General features: G+C 45.3%; 1 protein-coding gene across 1 annotated transcript; it reads left to right on the forward strand.

Moving 5' to 3' along the window:
* The first annotated feature begins 8,341 nt into the window (after positions 1 to 8,341).
* Positions 8,342 to 15,150, forward strand: LOC133716331 (uncharacterized). Its single transcript, XM_062143041.1, has 5 exons — positions 8,342 to 8,579; positions 11,972 to 12,168; positions 12,773 to 13,735; positions 13,862 to 14,397; positions 14,805 to 15,150. The coding sequence occupies exons 1-5, from the start codon at positions 8,342 to 8,344 to the stop codon at positions 15,148 to 15,150; spliced, it is 2,280 nt and encodes a 759-aa protein (XP_061999025.1).
* The last annotated feature ends 7,544 nt before the right edge of the window (positions 15,151 to 22,694 follow it).

The following is a 22,694-nucleotide window of genomic DNA, read 5'->3' on the forward strand; positions in this document are numbered from 1 at the left end:
AGTCCTGTGTAACAAACGTGGCCTTAGGGTTTTGTAGACAAGGCAGCCCCCTACTGTACCCAGCCGTCATCTGATGGTTGCAAGGATGTCAGCTTGTTTGACTATCCTTCTTGCTTCCTCCTTCTTGGTAGTGATGCGATCTCTATGGTTGGGGAGACCCTTGTGGTGAAGTGTTCTCTTCCTGAAAATGTTGTTATAGCCTCGGATTTTCCCTGGATTATGGGATTTGGTGATATTGGATTATACGATCTGAAGTTTCAATCGGATCAAACGAATTGGTTTTATTCTCTTGTTGGTGACGGCGGTGTTTATCGGACATGGCCATTGAGGCAGCACCTGTTTGAGGACATGTGATGGGATGCTTGGCGTATTCGAGGGGTTGCGGTCTTTGAAGAACTGGTTTTGGATTTTGGTACGGCAGGGTTGCCAGACGCAGTGTTGTTGACATGTTTGTCACCTATGTCACTCGTATTCCCCTATCAGAATTGGAATTAAGTTTACAGTGCCCTGAAGTTGATGGAGGGGGCAGCATGAATGACAGTAGTGGCATTGCCAGCGGCAGTAGGGCTGACAGCTTTTTTGAGTCTGCGTTGACTAGGGTTTTGCATGGATAGAGATTTTGGGCTAATATTGTGGGATAATTTGAACCTGCCCATATAGCCAGCGAGGAGGATGGACTACTGACAACTGGCAAGACTGTCTGGCGAAAATGCCGCAGGAGCGATGCGTGGGTTGGGTTCATATGTGTCCTTGGTTTTTTTTTTTTTTTTTTTTTTGGGCCTTCATTCTTTTTTACTAAATGATGATGGGTCTGCTTCTTCCCTTTATTTTTTTTTACTGAGGAGATCGCAAAGAAAATAGACGCTTAGTTGTTTCGAATTCATTTTATTTCTCTAAGGAGGTCTGAATTTCTTTGTTTTGGGTGTAATCCCAAAAGTGGGTGTGTCAGGGGTGTTTTGTGTAGTGTGTACTGTGTCAGGGGTGTTTTGTGTAGTGTGTACTCTGTTTTCGGAGTGTGCTTGGTAGTGTACTCTATGTAATGACTCTTTATGACAGCTGCTTAGGGGTGGGTCATTATTATACTGCTTGCTCAATTACATGATGGATGACTTTTTAACTAAAAAAAAAACTAAACAATATATGTATGAGAGAGTATTTAGTGCACTGATATGCACTTGCACCAACATGAATGGACGGCTGGATAACATTAAGTAAATTTTTTTTTTGGTTATTAATGATGCAACGTACGAAACTCAATTACAAAGGATTTGGACGTTACTAATTAGAAATTGGAAATGACTTATAAGGGTGGTACTAGCAAAGTAGGTAGACTAGTACTAGAGTCAAGTTGAAATTTCTCTAGCTTTAGGTTGACAGAAAATTCGTGCATGAATCATTCAACTTAGTAGAGAAATGCTAAAAAAGATATGAGATATACAACAGACACAGAAATATTGTATTCATAAAGTATCTCATCACCACTCAGAAAATGCCATAATTCTAATCCTCATAGCCCCTGGTTGAATTAAATTGTGGAATTTCCAAGCTGCTTGTCATCAATGGCTCTCCCTGGCCCCTGTCACACTATATTCCCATCTATCATTGCAGATTAATTACACCAACGTATAGAAAACTCCATGCCTTTTTTAGTAAAGAATGCTAGTCCAATTCCACAACCCCCAAGGGTCCCGGCCTGTACGTAATTGACATCTCCATCAATGAGAACCCTACCCTCTCAAGTCTCAAGTCTAGTCTCTGCATTCTGTACAGCTGGAAATGATCATTCAACTAGCATATTGAAGGAAACAGAGAATAATACTCAAATTTCTGTATATCTACGTTCTTTGAAGTTTATTTATCATTTTTTGACGTTAAATTAGTGAGGGTCGAGAGTGGGGCATGATTGATGCAAGAGTCGTCTATTTGAGAAGAAATAGCCCGGAAATTTGTATCCAAGTCTTCACATGGAAATGGGATCATGAGAGAGGCTTGGTTTTAAGTCTTTGATCGAAACTTGAAAGTATTAAAAGTGGGAATGCGCTCAGTGATGCCACTGTATTACTGTACAAGTCAACATATATATAGACTTCAACACAGCCATGGAAGTTGAAGTACTTAATTCTCGCAATAATTCTTGAAGTTGAATTACTGTTTCATGCGGAGGGGAGAAAATTCTTTTATATATTGGCGGTATAAGTGAATTAACAGATCTAGCAGATCTCAGACTTTTATATTTATGAGAAACTTGTTTTTTAATAACTAGAAAATATATTTGATGTTATCAAGCCATCAATTTCTATTGATGCAAGTGCACGTCGGTACACTGAATACTCTCTCTTTAAAAAAGTAAGGCTTGTGTCCCAAGTTTTAGAGCCTAGGTCGGTCAAATATCTTCTTGTTTTCTTTTGTTGCGTGCTTGGATCTTGGATGAGTGGTTGGTCAAATACAGGGCCCACAATGGAAGAGATATTTAACCCATGCATATAGGTTAAGGAAACACCGGCCTATGATGTCACTACATAAACCAAATTGTCAAAGATATCTGCAACTGAAAAATATATTATAACGTACACTTTTTAGCATAAATATATCAATATTATTGATGAATACTAGGAGCCAAAGGATACAGAAAACTGTACTTCTCTATTCTCTCTCGTTCTAAGAAACCTTAAGGCTAACTTTTTCCGATTCTGTGACATCACTCTTGTCCGGCAGCGCCCAGACTTTTAGGCTAGTCTCTGGCCTCGCCGACGTTTTACGGTCTGCCGCAGGACGAGAGATTGATGCTATTGCTTAAGGGAGTTTATGGGAGGAGTGTGTTTTGCTCGAGGTATGGGTAGGGTGGTTTGGCGGTGGGTACTTGGCGACGTTGTTGGAACGCGGTGGTAGTCTTATACAGTGGTCGGCGCACTTCGTCGGGGGGCTTCCGATATCTACGTGGGACGCTATATCGTGGCTGCCCTGGCTTCGTAGCGGCGCAGTTTTGTTGCAGCGTAGGTCATGGCAGCATGGGTCGTGCCGGCATGGTCAGGCGGAACTGTTGGGGCGTTATGTGCGTCTAGTGGGTGAAAGAGATGAAGTCTTGGCATGGGCCTTGAGTTAGGCATCTTCTCTTTGGGCTGCCCTTTGGGGCTTGGTAATTTAGGCTAGGGTATTTGCCCTAGTCTAATTTCAAGAATTTCCTTTTTTTTTCTAAAGTTATGCACTGTTTGTGCACTCAATGTGTTTCCAGTGTCTCTGGAGTAGTACCAAGGGAGGACTCATGACCCTTTTTTTTAATATATTTGATGTCTAATCAGTGGACCTATTTCTATGTATCATTATGAGTACTACCACTTCTTCTTGTCTGTCTATTATGGCAGCAGAAGGGTATGTAATGGCCATCTTCTTGTAGACAATCTTTTGACCTATAAAACTTTTCTTTTTGAAGTAAGCGCCTGTGTGGCTGCCTTTAAGTTTTGATTAATGAAACTGAATACATAACAGGAGCCTCAACTACAAACATATATTCTAACAAAAAGTGCATGATTGGCTACTCTATTTGCTTTACATATGTGGTAACATACTATTATGAAGAAACAACATTACAGCTTTTCCACTATGTTGTCACCAGAATATAAATCCGGTGAGACTAAGTTGTAGGAATTCGACATTAAAACTCCAAATATTTCTCGTGTAAACAAAAACTTGGATCGAGCAAGCCGTTCCTACAACAGTAGCATGTTTCTTTAATTAAAGGTATTTGATTCCATGGATATCACTTATATATATATATATATATATATATACACAAAATTTCTCAGGTAAGAATATCCTTACCTAAGCTTATGGAATGGATTTTCAGTTTTTGGCCACTTTTCGATCACATATTCACATCTTAACCGTTCAGTTTTTAGGTCCTAATATATAGATCATCCCTGCAAAATTTTAGCCAAATTGATGATCGTTAAGGCATCCAAAATTGCAATTTACACGAACGAACTGAATCTGTCGAACTGGAACAGTTCGTGTACATTGTTGTAATTTGTAGTTTTGAATATCTTTTTTTTTTAAAGGGCAGTTTTGAATATCTTAACGATCATCAATTTGGCTAAAATTTTGCAGAGATGATCTATACATTAGGACTAGGGCTGTCACTCGGTCGGTTCGAATCGGTTATAGGTATTACCAACTTCAAAACCAAAGCTTTCGGTTTTTAATCATAACTGTTTGAGCCCAAAAGTAATTTTGGCAAGATCCTTTAGTGGATTTAGCGTAGCGGGCCGATAATTGCGGCCCAAAAATAAGTCTACTTGGAATTGGGTTACAGCTTCACCCATTCCGAAGTCCATAAGGAAAACGAGCCCTTATTGGAGTCAGGTAGCGGAGATTGAATAGGAAACTTCAATCAATAATCCTTCTATGGCAAGGAGCAGTCGAAACCCTAGGTATAAATACCAGGTTTCAAGGACAAATCATGGACAACTCTCAAATAAACTAATCTCTACGATTACTCAAGCCTCCCCGGAGCAAACCTTCAACCTCGTTGAAACCCGGCGACCGTGCTTCCAGTCTTAGTCTCTCCAAGAGCCGACTGTTAAGTGCTACTGCCACCGATACTACCAGCGAAGCAAGGGTAACGCCCTCGCAACCCAGCGAAGCGCAACCCAGCGAAGCTAAAGTCACGCTTTAGCAAACCCTGTACTTTCTCCAAACTTCCCAGTGATTGCTCTGCTTAGTCTACAATACTAAGTATCGATTCGGTGTCGCGAAGAGATCACAACCAAAGCCCTTATCCGTAAGGCAAGAAGTCCTTTCTCGGAAGGCATAGAGAAGAACCTTGTGACGAGGTTGGTGCTCTCCTCATCCACAACGCTTGAAGAAGAAGTCAGGTCAAGGGACTCCCCCGACGACTGCACCCCACGGTGCTGGCACGCCTGCGCAATCACACGCTCAAAAGAGATAGTTTGTACCGCACTGATTTTCGTGTCAAACATTTTGGCACGCCCAGTGGGACCTACATAGTGTTTCTTCGCGAACGTAGTCTTTGGGAAATCAAACGAAAATCCTTACCAAAAGGTTTACGCTAACTGCCCGAAACACAAGACCTCCGGTTACAGGCCGCATACTTGTGCAGACTGTCGTGGTCTTTCGGAGGAACAGGTAATTCAAGAATTTTCTCTCAATCCATCATCGCCCGGGATGTCGACAGAGCAGGGAGGAAATCAGCCACCCATTACTGAGGGTGAGAAGTCGGCACAACAGTCGACGAATGAGGTAGTCAAGGCCCCTGCGACTACCGAAACTACTTCAATTGGTGATACCATTGAAGTTGACGAGTTCGAGCCACTCGTCATTCCACCAGATGCTAGCCTGGACGAGAGGCTTCGCATCCTTACAGAGCATAGCGAAAATTATGGGAAGCATCTGGCAGCTTCGATGGAGAAAACGGCACGACGAATTCGTGAGTTGGATCAGCGTTTGATCCGGATTCCCGAAGAGGGTAAAACAAGTGCACAAAATTTCGCCCAAACGGTTATAATACACGTGGACAGCGTTGCTGCGACAAATCGCGCTCAGTACCAAGAGCTCTTGGGTGCTGTTAACACAGCTAATACCCAGAGCAAGGAAACCGCGGCATCAATCGCGGCCATGCGAAAAGACGGATCAAACCTCGCAACCGAAGTGGCCATGCAGAGGGCCGAGTTGAATCAGACTAGAGAGGTCCTGAATAAGGCTTTGGGTGACCCCAATGCTATCCTTGGGTCGCTTGGCCAACCTTCGGGGACTGGCAAATATATACCTCCTAATGCTCGTGAAAAGGGTAGCAGCAGCACGGCTACACCTCCTGTAACGACCACTGCTGCGGCAGCTAAGGGTAAGGAGAGAGCCCTGGTAATCAGCGGTAGCAAAGAGAAGACCACTCAGGGCGGACAAGCTACCTCCTCTGCTGGACAGAAAAATCAAACCTCAAAGGCCAACGAGCGTATCTCGTCCGATTCTGCTGCATTCGTGCAATATGACAGTGATGGGGTAGAAAATATATATGAAGAGCTTACAGGAGACTACTATGGCATTGATCTGGCTGGCAATCCTATCAAAATAACAGCTCTGGTCAAAGAGACAGCCGTGCCAGCAATGACTCTTCAGCAGTCTGCGAATCCCCGGACTATTCGTCTAGGGGAGCAAACAACAAATACTATCCAAGCCATACCATTGCAGGCTGCTCGCCAGAATGTGGCGATACCTCCTCCTCCTGGTCCTGAGTTTGTGAGGCGTGAAGAGGTAGAGGAGATGATCAGGCTAGCTAACCCTAGGGCCCAAATGGATGGGGTCTATGAGGGACCTTTCCCGCCACATATAATGCTCGCGCCCTTTCCAAGAGGTTATAAGAATATCATATTTTCTACTTTTTCAGGAGAAGACACTGAGAACGCGGCAACTCATCTGGCCAGGTTCAGGGTGCAGTGCGGCCAATACCAGAATGATGACATCCTCAAGTGCAGGATCTTTGGCACTTCTCTTTCCGGGGTTGCCTTTAGATGGTTTTCTAAGCTTCGCCCAGGAACAGTAGCAGATTGGCCTGCAATGGAAAAGCTCTTCCGAGAAACTTTTGGAGCTCTAGAGCCTGAAGTCGACTTGGCTTCTCTTACTCAGATGTCCCAACAACCCACTGAATCTGTTGTTGCCTATCTTCAACGCTTTCAGATCCAGAAAGCCAAACTGAGTATGATCCTGCCTGGAAAAGAATTAGTCAAGCTAGCGATCAAGGGTTTGGAGCCACACCAGCGAAAGAAGCAACATGATCCAATCAATGGGAGAACTGATCACAGAGGTGGGTAGCTTTGAGCATCTCCTAAGGGAGACTGATGCTAGGAAAAATGCGTCTAAAGGAACATATGTGCCAAGGAAACACCGTACAGTGGCAGCCCTTGGATACCTACAGCCCACCTATGATCCTTACTACCGCCATCAAGGGGAAGAGGTTTTCCAGGGCGAAGATGAAACTGAAGAAGAGGAGAATGACGTCTCCGCGTTAGAGTTGACAGGTAGGAAGAACTCCGCCCTCAAGCAGCTAAAGATATCTAAGGAACCTGTCAAACTCAAGTCTGCGGCTTTCACTAAACTTGAGTTCGCGACATATACATATGATGCCAATAAGGCACATGAGATTTTAGATGAGATGATCGCCGCAAAAATGGTGAAGACAGACTTTGGCCCTTTTCCTCAACCAGATCAGCTGAAAGGAAAGAAATATTGTAAATTCCACAACTTGTGGAATCATAATACAGCTGATTGTGTGAAGCTAAATGACCAAATTCAGGTATGGCTCAATAATGGTAGCTTGCAGGTAGAGCCCTCGGCGACCGCGACAGCACTTGTAGACCTGAACCCTTTCCCGGACACCGGCGTCGGTATGGTTGATGTGAACTGGCCCAAGAGGAACCAGAGGAAACCAACCCTGGATTTGACTACAAAGGGGAAGGAAGAGGAGGAAACCCCTGTGAAGAAGAAAGCTAAGCCAGTCAGCGAGGCCTCACCAGTGGTCCTTTGCTCGCGATGCAAAGAAGAATGCAACATCCAAGTGTCGCACGCAGAAGTCGAGCAGACATTTCGTTTTGGTTCTCTCCCGCCAATCAAATGGGCTTCACCATCATGAAATTATCAGCCTTCTAGTCCAAAGGCGAGAGATGAAGTAAAGTCACCACCATCCCCAAAAGATTCCAACCTATTCAAGAAATTGAAAGCGGCCGCGGTCGATCAGAAACAAGAAGGAAGGGCTTAGAATGAGCACAAAGATGTCGTGACCAAACCTTACATTCCGCCTGCTTAAACGTCCACCATCAAGGAAGGCAAATGGTATACCAGAGAGAAGGGGAAAGCAGTGGAAATCAGCCCTTCCAAGAAAAGGAAATTGCAGCGTAAGTTTGGAGAAGCCAAGCGAGCTTTAGAAGCTCTAGATCAAGGCTTGATCAAGCCGTCGCAATTGGTTAAATCTCCTGAGCAATATCAGAAGGAGATGGAGGCATTAGCTGCTAAGCCATTGGTGGCTCCTCGCAGCTTTCAAAAGCAGGCGCGCTCAGAATCAGGGACCTCTAAGCCTAGTGTTTTCTGCAGGATCACGACAGAAAGGACACCTCCGCCAGCTAGGAAAGACAATTCGCCAACTAGGCAGCCACATGTCAGGCGCAGGTTGTTTCGAGAGGAACCAGAAGCCAAACCTTCAGTTTTTGAGAGAATGGGGGGCAAGGGCAGCACTGCAGAAGAGCTACAGTAGAGACCTAAGAAAGTCCAAAGTCTTGTGGTCGTACCCCCAAAGGAGATACTTGCAGGGGAACAAGGATCAAACCCACAATTGGAGATGGCCGAGCTGCAGGAACAAAAACAGTGTGAGGTAAAAGGCCTTACAGAAGAATCATTAGTTGACCGGTTGGCGAAGCAGTTCAACACTGACATCCCGTTTGGGGAGCCCAAGCTCAACTTGGAGGACGACATAGACGAAACCGAGTTGGCTGATACTTCCTGCAACATGGTCTATGTACTTCCCGCGAGATATGCTCTGCCAATAGCCGCGCAAGAATGTGTGGAGAATGAAGAAGGTACCGACCAGCGCCTGCAGATCACGTCGGCTGCAACAACACCGATGTCACGCCCCTGATTTTTAACAACAATAAAAATCGATATATATAATCCCATAATTATACATGCGTGAATGTTCAGTCATCAATACAAATACCTGGAACATCTTTCCCTTAAAACAAGTACTTACTGATACACTGAACCATCCAAGTTAATATATACTCGCTCCACAGAGTTATATATTACAAAAATTTACGAATTTAAATTGTCATCACAAAATAAAACGTAAATGCTCCTCAGAGCTTACTGCATAGCGGAAATTATATATTGGCAAAGCCAACAAAAATTGCTTCCTACCCGTTCTGCTGCCAACAAGCTCCTTCAGCTTCAGCCACGATTTTCCTGACCTGCAGGATTAGCCCCTACACCATTAAATGGTGCACCGGGGTTGCCAAACAACAAACCCGGTAAGCTTCTTCAAGCTCGTATGAGTAACTCATGAACATCAATCAACAACTCACGTCAATCTACTTAAGGAACATGCCACCATGATTTCCTTCTAACATTCCATATCCTTTCCATAGAAAGGACAACATGAGTCACCGCTATGACCATGCCCTATTTGCTAACTTAACCATCAAGTAGCAATTCAAGTCTCATCTAGACAATTAAAGAAGAATGCCATCAGAACTCTCCTTTAAGCTGCATACCTATGAGTCTCAAGCAACCTCGACCGTTACTCCCATAAGCTATCATGACAGACAGACTAGAGCTCTATTGAAATCGTAATCACTCGTCCTACCAAGGACGTGATTACCAATTTCCTGCCTTGGTCACCATCTGCGACCTGTCACCATCTGTGACATATGATTTCAGACCCCGTCTGATCATGAAATCAAACATCAAGGTCGCCATCTGCAACCTGTCACCATCTGTGACCTTCAGACCCCGTCCGGTCTCAAAGTCGAACGTTAAGTAAGTCACACCTGACCTAAAACGTTACTAACATCTAATCTCGGCTTTCCTTATCCCTGCTCACCATCTGTGACTCTTGGTACAAAGACCAATACATTTAAATGAGTCACGCTTGACTCAAAAATGTAACATCAAACATCAATACATTTCAACAATAGAAAACATCTTTTTCCACAATATTGTTTCCATGAAAGTCATATTCAACAATAATATAAGCATCATCATGCATATTATTCATCAAATACCATCCACAAGAATATATATATTTCACGTAAATATATATATACGTAGTCATTCGCTCAGGAATGCCTACTAATACCAACTATAGTTTGCAGTTAAATAATTAACGCCAAAACAATAATGGTACTTCTTGTTCATAAAGATCCTTGTGAGATTTACTCACCTTGAATTCCCGCTGCGTCTTCAACCAAGAACAAAACGGTCAATCCGCCAATTAACCGTCCAAATACTTCGTCAAGTACCTAATCACAACGGTATCCACTTAGTAACGATTCACATTTGATTTAAATCCGAAACCCCTGTTTTGGACTAAAATCCCCAAAGTGGCGCCAATCGAGGCAAAACCACATCCGAGACTTCCCAAGGTCACCGGAACACTTCCATGATCGATGTGTCCAAACCACAAGTCGATCGGATACTCAAATCCTCACGGATCGAATAAATTTATCGATATGAAACGATAAAAATCATAACAAATTCATTCGAACTCCAAAACTTGCATATTATATATCGAAACGCTCGTATCAACGAGTAGAAGACATATAATACCAGAAACTGTCTCATACATGGACGGAACACCGCCGGAACGCCGCCACAGACGGAGGCGCACCGCCGCCGACCAAAACTCAATATTTCACAAAACTCCCAACATCAAAAAGCTTCATCTAAGCATGCTTGTGCCAACACATAACTAGCTCGAAGTCAGAAAACAACCATAAGGGATCGAAAACTACCTCACAAGCCGTGAACAGTAAACCCAACTGAGTTGATCGAGTTTTCACGTGTATCCTTCCAAACAACCACCACAGCTCGCACAAGGAGGCTGCTGCGAACTCCCCAGGCCAAGGTTGAAGCGCCGCCGACGTCGGAGCTGCGTTTTCCGGTCGGGTTGAAAAACCACGAACTGCACCGCCTTGCTGCGCTTCCTCCACCGAAAATCGTCGCTCGAGGTCACCACAGAGACGACCGGAGCAAGAAGGCGAGTCGTTCTGTGCAGGTTTCGCCGGTAGAGATCGCCGGAGAATGGAGTTCCGGCCGGGTCGGAACACCGGGTTCGGGTCGGGTCAGCAGGATATTTTCGTTTCTGAAGAGGCCGACCGAGAGAGAAGAGAGAGAGAGGAGAGGGCTTTCCGGAAAAGGAAAGGGAAAAATGAAATAAAATTCTGATTTTCCATATTTATACTAAAACGGAAACTTCTTCCGATAGCCATAACTTCCTCATACGAACTCCGATTCCCACGTTCCGCATGTCCACGAACTCGTATCGACGCGCTCTACAACTTTTGTGAAGGAAGTTTTCCAAGAATCCCAATATATAAAAAGTCAAACTTCACACGACCTCCTAAACTGTGAAATTCAAATATTTATACGTACGAAAACCATTCCACTTCACAAACAATCTACGAATAAAGCACAATAATAATTATTCGTACGACTGGTCCATTATTAATTACCAAAATTAAATAACAGAAATCCAGGTCATCACAACCGATAGCAGAGGCAGTGGTTCTTGAGACTGAAGATGGTGATGGTAAAGGTTTCTTTATGAGCTTCACAAGACCAACACCCGCGATGGTTCAGCACATGCGACCTTTATATATCACGGTGGAATTTGCTGGCACTAAGGTCAGTAAGGTTATGGTTGACACAGGGGCCGTTGTCAATGTTATCACTACAAGAACCATGCATTTACTTGGGATCAAGAAAGAAAAGATCCAGTCTACATCCCTCACGCTGAAGAACTTCTCAGGGACAGTCACAAAGACTTTGGGCTTATTGTTTCTACGTATCAAGGTAGGACCAGCAGAGGGAGTCTATGCTTTCTTCGTGACAGACTGTTACGCGGCCTACAGCGCCATCCTAGGACGCGACTGGATTCACCGGAGCTATTGTGTTCCGTCAACTCTCCACCAGGAACTGGTGATGTGGAATAGGGTCACAGATCAAGCTGAAGTGATTAAAGCGGATCCTCGTCCTTTCCCAGTTTCCGCGAACTATGTAGATGCCAGGTACTACTTGGAGCCAATTACTCCATTGCAGGTCAGTGGCATCGATGACAAAGGCCGCCCCACATGGGTGACAGCCTCTGAATTGGCACAGTGGGGGCTTATGCTCGCAAAGGAAGGCTTGGAAAGGCCTGGCCACGCTGTGCCTAAACCCTTAAACGATTAATGGATTACGACCTTCCTTGAGGAAGGGATAGAGGCCTTCCACTCGCTGTACGAAAGACTATCCTCGTACCTGGTGGAAAAAGAGGCCTATGATCGTGTCGCAACCTTGGAAATTGTCAACGAGGAGTTATCTGACCAAGAACAAGCAGACGAAGAAGAGATTCAGCTGGCTCCAGCAGCACTGGATGACACCCCTCCTAAGGTCAGGGATCCTACAGAGAAGGTTAATCTTGGAACAGCAGATGAGCCTATGGAAGTGGCCATCAGCGCTTACTTAGAGCCTAGTGAGAAATAGAGGCTTATTGACTTATTACTGGGGTTTAAAGATTGCTTCGCGGAGAAAATATGAAGACATGCCCGGCCTGTCACCGGACTTGGTTTGCCATCAACTACCAACACTCCCTGACAAGAGGCCTGTGAAGCAAGAGCCGCGAAGAATGAACTCCGAGACCCAAGTTCTGGTCAAAGAAGAAGTTGAAAAGATGCACAAGTCAGGCATCATTAGGGTGGCCAAATACAATCAGTGGCTGTCCAATATCGTGCCAGTCCGTAGGAAGAATGGTAAGATGTGGGTCTGCGTGGACTACAGAGACCTTAATGTTGCTACGCCTAAAGATGTCTATCCCATGCCAGTCACGGATATGTTGGTAGATGCAGTAGCAGGACATGAATTGTTATCCTTCATGGATGGAACGGCAGGGTATCACTAGATCCCGGTTGCGGAGGAAGACAGACACAAAACTGCGTTCCGTTGTCCAGGGTTCGCGGGCGTTTTTGAATACGTGGTTATGCCTTTTGGACTAAAGAATGCTGGGGCAACGTATCAGAGAGCCATAAACCTGATTTTCCACGACATCCTGGGAAAGATTTTAGAGGTTTACATTGATGACGTGGTCGTCAAGTCCAAACAGCGCGGGGATCACATCACGGATCTCAGGAAAGTCTTCGAGAGAATGCGGCTGCACAAGCTCAAGATGAACCCCGCCAAGTGCATTTTCGGAGTTCAAGCAGGGGATTTTCTGGGCTTCATCGTCCATCAACGGGGTATTGAGGTCCCTGAGGATAAGGCAAGCGCAGTCATCAACGCATCTTCCCCACGAACAAAGAAAGAGCTACAACGATTGCTGGGTAAGATTAACTTCCTGAGACGTTTCATATCTAACTCTGCAGGTAAAATCCAACCTTTTTCCCCTCTACTGAAACTACAAGGACAGAATGAGTTTGTGTGGAAACCTAAACACCAAGAGGCTTTTGACAAAATTAAGGCCTATCTGGCGAGCCCACCAGTACTCGTTCCCCCTAGAGCTGGCATTCCATTAAAGCTCTATATTTCAGCAGCTGAGGCTTCCATTGGCAGCCTACTCGCCCAGGATGATGAAGAAGGTGTCGAACATGCCATTTTCTACCTCAGTAGGACACTGACGGATTGCGAAACCAGGTATACTCCTATGGAAAAATTGTGTCTTACATTGTACTTCTTAGCATGCAAGTTGCGACACTACATGTTATCCTTTACCACTTGCATTATCGCTCAAACCGACCTGGTTAAGTACATACTGTCGCCACCTATTCTGAGAGGTTGTATTGGCAAGTGGGTACTGGCTTTATCCGAATTCTCGCTACAATACGTTCCACAGAAAGCAGTGAAGGGACAAGCCATCGCAGACTTTCTGGTGCATCACCCTATGTTGGATGTCCCCACAGTGAAAGAGTTAGAGATAGCGACCGCAGACATAACTCGACCAGATTTGGCGCGCATCCCAGAATATGCTATATGGTATCAAGCCACAGTCTCCCTTCAACCCTGGGTATTATTTTTTGATGGCTCAAGAACAGGAACACTGGCAGGGGCAGGGATCGTTCTGGAAAACCCAGCGGGCGATCATTTTTCTTATTCTTTCCAATTGGAGTTTAAGTGCACCAATAATCAAGCAGAGTATGAGGCCCTCATTATTGGCCTAGAAGTGCTACTGGAACTAGGAGTGAGAGACGTCCAGATACGCGGTGATTCTTTGCTTGTCATCAATCAACTTCAAGAGAAGTACAGATGTGTGAGCTGCTTGCTCGTCCCATATTTGGATCACGCCATTGAACTTCTGAATCAATTCGATGACGTGGGTTTGGAATTTATTCCTCGTGAGCGCAACTTTGCGGCCAACGAACTTGCTCAACTGGCTACAGGCATTACTTTGAAATATGGGGTTCGCGAGCGAATCCTGAAGGTTGAACGACGCACTCTAACATCGTGGCTCACACGACCTGACACGCCAGACGATCCAGTCGTCGCGGTCCTCGAACCTATTGATGTATACTGGCGCATCCCTTTGATTGCTTATCTAAAGCAACCAGATCCCACTGCAGACCGGAAGATTCGCTTTCTTGCTCTAAATTACTTCCTCAGAGGCGATGAGCTACGCCGACGCGGCGAAGATGGCATAGACTTCCGATGTGTGTTTGGCCACGACGCCAAAAGCCTAATGCGCTAGGTACATGCCGGCGTATGCGGAGCCCACCAAGCAGGTCCAAAGATGCGTTGGCTCATTAGGCGACATGGATATTATTGGTCTAGTATTTTAAAGGATTGTATCTCATTCGCGAAAGGCTGTCAAGATTGTCAAGCTCATGGTCCAGTCCAGCATATTCCCAATATTCCCATCCCATGCAGCCTATTATTAAACCTTGGCCTGCGAGAGGCTGGGCATTGGACTTGATCGGAATGATTCATCCTCACTCATCACTCCAACACAAGTTCATCATCGTCGCTACTGATTTCTTCACTAAGTGGGTGGAAGCTGAGCCTTTGAAGAAGGACTCTGGCGCAACCATTCGCCAATTCATCTTTCAAAATATTATATGCAGGTTTGGCGTCCCTGAAGTTTTAGTATCGGACAGGGGAGCAGCGTTCATGGGTGGTGACGTAGAGCAGCTCGTCAACGACTTGGGCATACATTTTGTCCACAGCACAGCTTATTATGCTCAATCTAATGGTCAAGCAGAGGACAGTAACAAGATTATCATCACCCTACTGAAGAAGATGCTTGTTGCCAACCCTCGCCAATGGCATGAGACATTGTATGAAACGTTGTGGGCTTACCGCACTTCCAAGCTGGCTCCTACTGCCACGACGCCCTATGCACTCATGTTTGGTCACGACGCGGTGTTACCTCTGGAGATCAATGTTCAATCCCTGCGCGTCCAAGATTAGCATCATTTGATGGGTGAAGACTACGTCCAGGCTATGTGGCAGGAACACGAAGACCTTAGCGGGTAGTGCTTAGAGGCTTTGGACAACTTAGTGATGGAAAAGCAACGCATAGCTCGCGCCTATGATAAGCAAACTCGCGGCTGCAGTTACAAAGAGGGCGAGCTCGTTTGGAAGGCAGTCCTTCCATTTGGCGAGAAGTTGACCGGTCGTGGGAAATGGACCCCGCACTGGGAAGGGCCCTTTGTGATTCATAGAATTCTGGAACGTGGGGTTTTCACCTCAAAGATTTGAATGGCGACCTCCACCGCAACCCTATCAATGGTAGGTTCTTAAAGAAATACTACCCCAGCGTTTGGGAATTTGAAGATCCCCCTGATTTTCTACTTGCTGGGACAGGGGGGCAAACATAGTGTCCCTTGGCTCGCTTCATCCCTTGTAATTAGGCCTTTTATTGTGGCCTCGTTCACTTGTCTTCGCTCCACCTAAGAACACTAGGGGGGCAACACTCTATACATAAAGGCAGTTATTTATACACTAGGGTGGCCATTATTTGTGGAGTTATTTTTGCAGTTATTTATCAAATTTCATCAAATTTTTGTACAATTTTCGCTTTCGTTCAATATCCTTGACAATATGTGTTAGGAATATGTGTAAGGGCCTATACCAGAGGCCTTATTATATCATAATGATTAATAAAACTCAGGGTATTTCATTCATAAAGTGGCTTTGCGGCCAAAGGCAGTACAATGTGTTTGAGAAAATTACATTTACGATATACAAAGCCAGAAAGTGGCTGAAACGAAACATATGGATTCATGTCTTCTAAGACCTTCCGGATCTTGCGGCAAGAAGGGTTGGTGAGATGGTCACTCTTACTCTTCCTCTCCTCACCCTCCTCTGATCTGAGTCGCAGCTGCTCTCATTTGTGCTGGAAGAAGAGGGAAGGAAATAATCCATCGCAACCCTTCCAGTTGGTTATCCTCCGGGATGGAGACGGAATCAGCGCTGGAGTGTGACCCAGTTGCCTCACCTACCTCTAGGGGGAAAACAGAAGTCAGCTCATCAGACCCCGGAAGTAGGCCGCGGAAGAAGAACAGTCGGCCTCGAGTGCCCCTCCGCCCTTCTTCGCTTTGCTCCGCGCAGGGAAATCTGAGGAGAGGGACTCCGCAGAGAGTGGAACCCTGCGTTAGGAGCTCCTCGTGTTCTTCAACCTACCCTAAACCTAGGATGTTCCATCCAGGCTTTCATAGACCAAAGACACGAGGTTGCCTGAGATTAGGCCATAAGGCCTACCCAGGCATTGAGATTAAGCCATAAAGCCTAAGATCTAGAGGCTAAGGGCGGGATCGTAAGGAGAAGATTTGAGGAATAGAAGGAAGAGGAGAAAGGCTTGCAAGGACATTTCTGGGTAAGCCATGTTTGCGTAAATTTTCACCTTTCCAAAGTATTGATATTTATAGAGGCCTGCCTCAGTGGCCTCAACCCTTTGATATGGACAGTTGAAGAAAATTCAACGCCATCAATGGGAATATCAATAGAATTCAATGCTGAGATCTCGGAATTGAGCGGGGTTGAATACGCGTGGACGAGAGAGCGGTCTCTAAGGAGATAATTGCTCCTTTTCGAGATTATCTTTTGGAAACTGTTTTTGTGCAGTTAAAGCAGAAATTGAACAGAGTTATTGCTTACGAGATAAACGAAATTTGGCCCAACAAGGTGGGCTAAATAATTAACTTATTGGTAGTAATATTTTTCATACGAATAAATGGGCCTAATATCAGAGGCCTAAAAGTCCCCGGCCTGCATGAGTTAAGCGGAGGAAAAGTTCATCCAATCGAAAGCTAGCATCCGCGGTAGCTTGTGCGGCCTGTTGGGCTGCTACACGAGCTTGGGCCAGTTCTTGGGTCAGCGTCTCGAAAGCGGCAAGGGGCTGCTCCAATTGAGGCTCCGCATGGGCAAGCCTAGCCGTCACATCAGTTAATCGGGCCTGAAGAGCCTGAATCTGGGACCGCAGGTGGTTTCTCTCGAGCGTCAGATCCCTGATGAGATTAGCCTGGTCACCTAAGAAATCACGCGCGGTGTCCGTCTGTTGGGCAAGAGTCTGGTAATGTGTTTCGGTCTGCTTGGCTTGCGCGGTCGCGACCGCCCTCTCATTGAGCCCTTGTGGGAGATCCTGCAGCAGCTGGTCAACCTCTTGAAATTGGTCTTCAGAGATAGCCCCCTCGCGGAGAAGTACCCTTAGATACTCCAAAACTCTCGCGGGCGCGCCAGGAGTCAGAATATCAGGGCCCAGGAGGCGACGAAGGCCTTCTCTGGCATCATCCACGACCCCAGGAGGCTCCGCGACAAGTACTACCTCTGGCACTGGCTCAGGGGGTTCTCCTAATTCCCCGGCTTCAATGACTTGGGGGGCATGGGGGCAGGTTCCTGATCAACCACATTGAGAACAGGTTCAGCAGGATCTTCGGCCGCTATCTCTCCTGCTACCGCTTCCTCGTTTGGAATAGCATTTGGATCCTAGAAGGAGACATTGTCAGAATAGCCAAGCCAGGGGTTAATGATAAAACATTTTGTTAAGAGAGGTACCTCTTCAACAGGTGGCTCGCGGAGAATTACTGTTGGCACTGTTTCTTGGGCAATCTCATCGGGTGCTGGAACTGAATCAGGCGCTGCTTGTTCCATAGGGAGGTTTGCGATTGGTTGATCGCCGGAGGTATCAGGGAGAGACTTCCTTTCTTCAACCTCAGGCGAGCTTTCATCTATGATCTGTACTGGGACCATAACCAACTGCATATTGTTTGCAGCATCAATTGTAGAAAGGGGGTTATTAGAGCCATTTGGCTCTTGGACTTGCGAACCAGACACACCTTCACCAGCAGCGGAGGATCCTTCCCCAACTTGCCTTGATGACCTACGACGAACCTGCAGAGGAGGAGCGTTATAGAGTCATACATAACAAAACAAAACATCAATGCTCATTTTAGAGGAGTATTACCAGTCGATCAGCGATTGGTTCATCTTCTGCCCATGGATCAGTCCGGAAGTCAGCGCGACTGCGTTTGCGGGCTAAAACAGCAGCAATTTGTCAAGAGTTAAGCAGAATTAAATTAGACCTTGAAAAAGCTGTTGAATTTTGAAGTTTGTTAGAAGAGAATCCTTACAGTTTGTGGGTCATCATCGTCATCAGAGGAAGAGTCCTCTACTTCAGGCTTTGTCAATATTGCCTTATGTTTAGCGGCCTGACCAGTGGCCGGGGAAACACCCACTGCACGATTGCCTGAAGGCGGTACGCGTCCCTACTGAAAACTTCGAGTTAAGGAGAAAGAATCGGAGGGGGCAATTACCTCTGGAGGGGGCTCGCGAATTACAATCCCAGCCTGGACTAAACGCGAGGCTCGCGCGGGTCGCGGAGCCGGTTCGGGGAGCGGAGATCTTGCCTCATCTTCAGGAAAGCAAGCAAGCAGCTCAGTATCAGTGTCGTAGGGATATTTCAACTCTTCGAAAATGGTCGCGAAGGGTTCGTCATCCCTTTGCCTCCAGCAGTTAACAGAAACTTCTTTCCACCAGTGATCATAATCTTCAGCAGCCCCATCCACGGGAGCGCTGTTATTAGCCCAGTCAGGGAGATCAACCAGTACAAGCATGCTTTGTACTGGCGGAGGCCCAGTCAAGGGGCCAATTCTGCGTCAAGAGGTATTGTAATTCCAGGCATCGTAGAGGGAAAATGGCACTAATTGGATAAGACCAAACTGACGAGCAAAATGGTTGGGAGCGTAAAGCTCATAACTAAGTTCTTCAGCAGCGAGCCTAATGTCTGAACAAGATATCGCGGGGCGAAAAGCCAAGCGCGCGCGATCACTATAATTAGGAGGCCCAGGAAGGAACCCATTTTCAAGAGGAGCAGGGAATCTCCTATTAAGTACCAAATCACAGTAGGGCATCTCATGCAGGAGGTACAAGTATGAGAAACACTCAGAATAAGGTGGGGAGGTGTACCTTGCCTCGCGACAAAGCCATTGACCAAGAAAGGCTTCAGCCAGTGGTAACAGTGAGATGTCGTCGCGGCGGAAGAATGGAAAGTAAGTTTGAATCCAGAAATCGAGGATCCAAAAGGGGCCAGAAATGCTAGTCTTGAAAGGATGCATGGTGGCTTGGTATAGAGTACGGTAGAGGGCACCCAACACTGGTTGTCCTAACCCCACGCAGCGGCTGTTGTAGAGGGCTGTGGCCAGGAAAGTCCAAGGACCAGTGGGCTTATTGGAGGAGATACAGAAGATGAACTTGCAGAGCCAATACTCCAGAAAAGCAATGCCACCAGTCGCATTGCGCTCTTTGCGATAATAGGCCAGCCACCGCGGATAGGAGCCGCTGTGAGTGCTGCGACCGGTTTGGGCCATAGTTGATGCGAAGGTGTCAGAGTCGAATTGGCCATGCAGATAGGGCTCACCATCGATGGGCAATCCAGTAATGGTGAGGATATCCAACAATGTTATACTCATTTGGCCAAATCGAAAATCAAAGGTATTGGTGGCGGTATTCCAAAAGCAAAGAAAGGCAGCGAGCGGTGAGCGATTGCCACCGCGAGGAAGGCAAAAGCATAAATCGATAGTCTGGGTAATACCTGCCGCATTCCAGCGAGCCAAATCTCGTGTTCTCACTTCGCGATACCAGGAAAACTCATCTGCGCTAATTTTGGATGGCCAATGCCCTATTTTTGCTCAGTGCTTCTGCGCACCCCAACTACTGAAATCTCCAGGGGTCATTCGGAGGACCTGAATGGGTCGACGAATAGGCAGGCTATAGAGAACGATAGCGTCGGCTGGGATGGAATCTCGCGGTGCCTGACCCAGTCCGGCGTGACGGTTTGGAAGCCTGAGAAGCAGAGGTCTCTGGACGGAAGTATGAATATGACAGCGGGCACCAACGTTGGTTCCCCAAGTGTGGTGCGATTTTCTCAGTAAGCTCTTCTTCTTGATCGATGATCACCTTGTTTGGGGGAGCCATTTCTGGGTTTCTGTAGAGTGGGTATGGAGCGAGAGGTTTTCTGGGTTTAGGAGACTGGAAGGGTTTCTAATGTGACAGGTCTGAAGTGGCTGCGACATTTAAATAAAAGATTTTGTGAGGGAAACGATGCGACGAAAAGACGTTTTGCCAAGCGAATAGACGCAACCCTCATTAATGACATCATTTCGATCACCAGACGTGTCGTTTTAGTCCCCTTCAATCAGTTACGTTTTAGCAGGCCCGATTTCGGGGCCTGGGGGGCAATGTTTGAGCCCAAAAGTAATTTTGGCAAGATCCTTTAGTGGATTTAGCGTAGCGGGCCGATAACTGCGGCCCAAAAATAAGTCTATTTGGAATTGGGTTACAGCTTCACCCATTTCGAAGTCCATAAGGAAAACGAGCCCTTATTGGAGTCAGGTAGCGGAGATTGAATAGGAAACTTCAATCAATAATCCTTCTATGGCAAGGAGCAGTCGAAACCCTAGGTATAAATACCAGGTTTCAAGGACAAATCATGGACAACTCTCAAATCAACTAATCTCTACGATTACTCAAGCCTCCCTGGAGCAAACCTTCAACCTCGTTGAAACCCGACGACCATGCTTCCAGTCCTAGTCTCTCCAAGAGCCGACTGTTAAGTGCTACTACCACCGATACTACTAGCGAAGCAAGGGTAACGCCCTCGCAAGCCAGCGAAGCTAAAGTCACGCTTTAGCAAACCCTGTGCTTTCTCCAAACTTTCCAGTGATTGCTCTGCTTAGTCTACAATACTAAGTATCGATTCAGTGTCGCGAAGAGATCACAACCAAAGCCCTTATCCGTAAGGCAAGAAGTCCTTTCTCGGAAGGCATAGAGAAGAACCTTGTGACGAGGTTGGTGCTCTCCTCGTCCACAACGCTTGAAGAAGAAGTCAGGTCAAGGGACTCCCCTGACGACTGCACCCCACGGTGCTGGCACGCCTGCGCAGTCACACGCTCAAAAGAGACAGTTTGTACCGCACTGATTTCTGATTTTCGTGTCAAACAATAACTACCAATTACCAACCAAAATTTTCGGTTTTTAATCATAACTACCAAATTCAGTATTTCGGTTTTCGGTATTTACCAACTTTAGAACAACTAATTCTTTGTAATTAAAATTAGAACGAACAAAACTAGGTTCTTCAATTTTGTAGTCGTAAACTTTGTACTCATCTCCTAATTATAGCTTTCTTTTGAATATATGACATCAAGTTTGAGTTATTTTCAATAAAACTAGGTTATTTAACCATCTTTCACTAGGTTACTTAAAATACATGTACTATTAATGTAGTATATGTAGTAATGTTCATACTTTTATTTCTTAATATACATGTATGTGTATTGAAAACCATAGTATATAAAGCTAATATTTAGATAATCGGTAGATTCGGTATTTACCAAAACCAAACCAACTTTTTCGGTAATTTTCAATTTCGGTTTTATCGGTCTCGGTTACCAAAAAGTCGGTTTACCAAACTTAAGACATCGGTTGGTATTCGGTCGGTTTGGTAATTACCGAACCAAGTGGCAGCCCTAATTAGGACCTAAAAACTGAACGGTTAAGATGTGAATATGTGATCAAAAAGTGGTCAAAACTGAAAATCCGTACCTAAGCTTAGGTAAGGATGTCCTTAGCCAAGAAGGACTATGTATATATATATATATATATGTATGTATACATATCCTATCAAGAGCGGAGCTCCGCTTTGAAATTAACGTGTGAAGTTCGTGTTTTGGGTCACTTTTCGGTCGCACATCCACATCTCGACAGTTCGGTTTTTAGGTACTAGTGTATAGATCATCTCTGCAAATTTTCAGGCAAAATGATGATCGTTAAGGCATTAATAACTGCCTTAAAGCTAGTACGGTTCAGGTTGACAGATTTAGTCCGTCCATTGGTTTAAGCGAGTTAGATATCTTAATGATCATCAATTTGGCTGAAAATTTACAGAGATGATCTATACACTAGTACCTAAAAACTGAACGGTCGAGATGTGGATATACGACCGAAAAGTGACCCAAAACTCGAACTTCACACGTTAATTTCAAAGCGGAGCTCCGCTCTAGATAAGATCTGATTATATATATATATATATTTATATTATTTTCTGTTGTTAGAGTATCATAGTTGATTAGTTTCATATGTTGTTCAGTTGTACGTTGGATTAATTAGTGTTCTTGTTCCCTTTAATACTTCATGCTACTTGTTTGAGGAAATGTATAATCGACTTCTCACTGGGACAAAAAATGGCCGAAGCCCACAGACCATTATATATTTCTTATCAGTCTCATGTTGTAACCATTTTTGTACTGTATTTGTAAAAGCCAAGACTAATTTTGATCGAAATAAACAATATACACTATCCTATAAGAACCAAGTAGTTAGGCACGTACTGCAAATTGATTCAATACGAGAGTAATAGAAAAATCATAGTTGCAAGGCACAAAAACAATGTGGCAGCAAAGTAATGGAAAAATCATTATTTGAAGTTCATCATTAGCATTAATATTTCATTTTTT

This window comes from Rosa rugosa, chromosome 6 (assembly GCF_958449725.1).
Source record: "Rosa rugosa chromosome 6, drRosRugo1.1, whole genome shotgun sequence".
Taxonomy (NCBI): Eukaryota; Viridiplantae; Streptophyta; class Magnoliopsida; order Rosales; family Rosaceae; genus Rosa; species Rosa rugosa.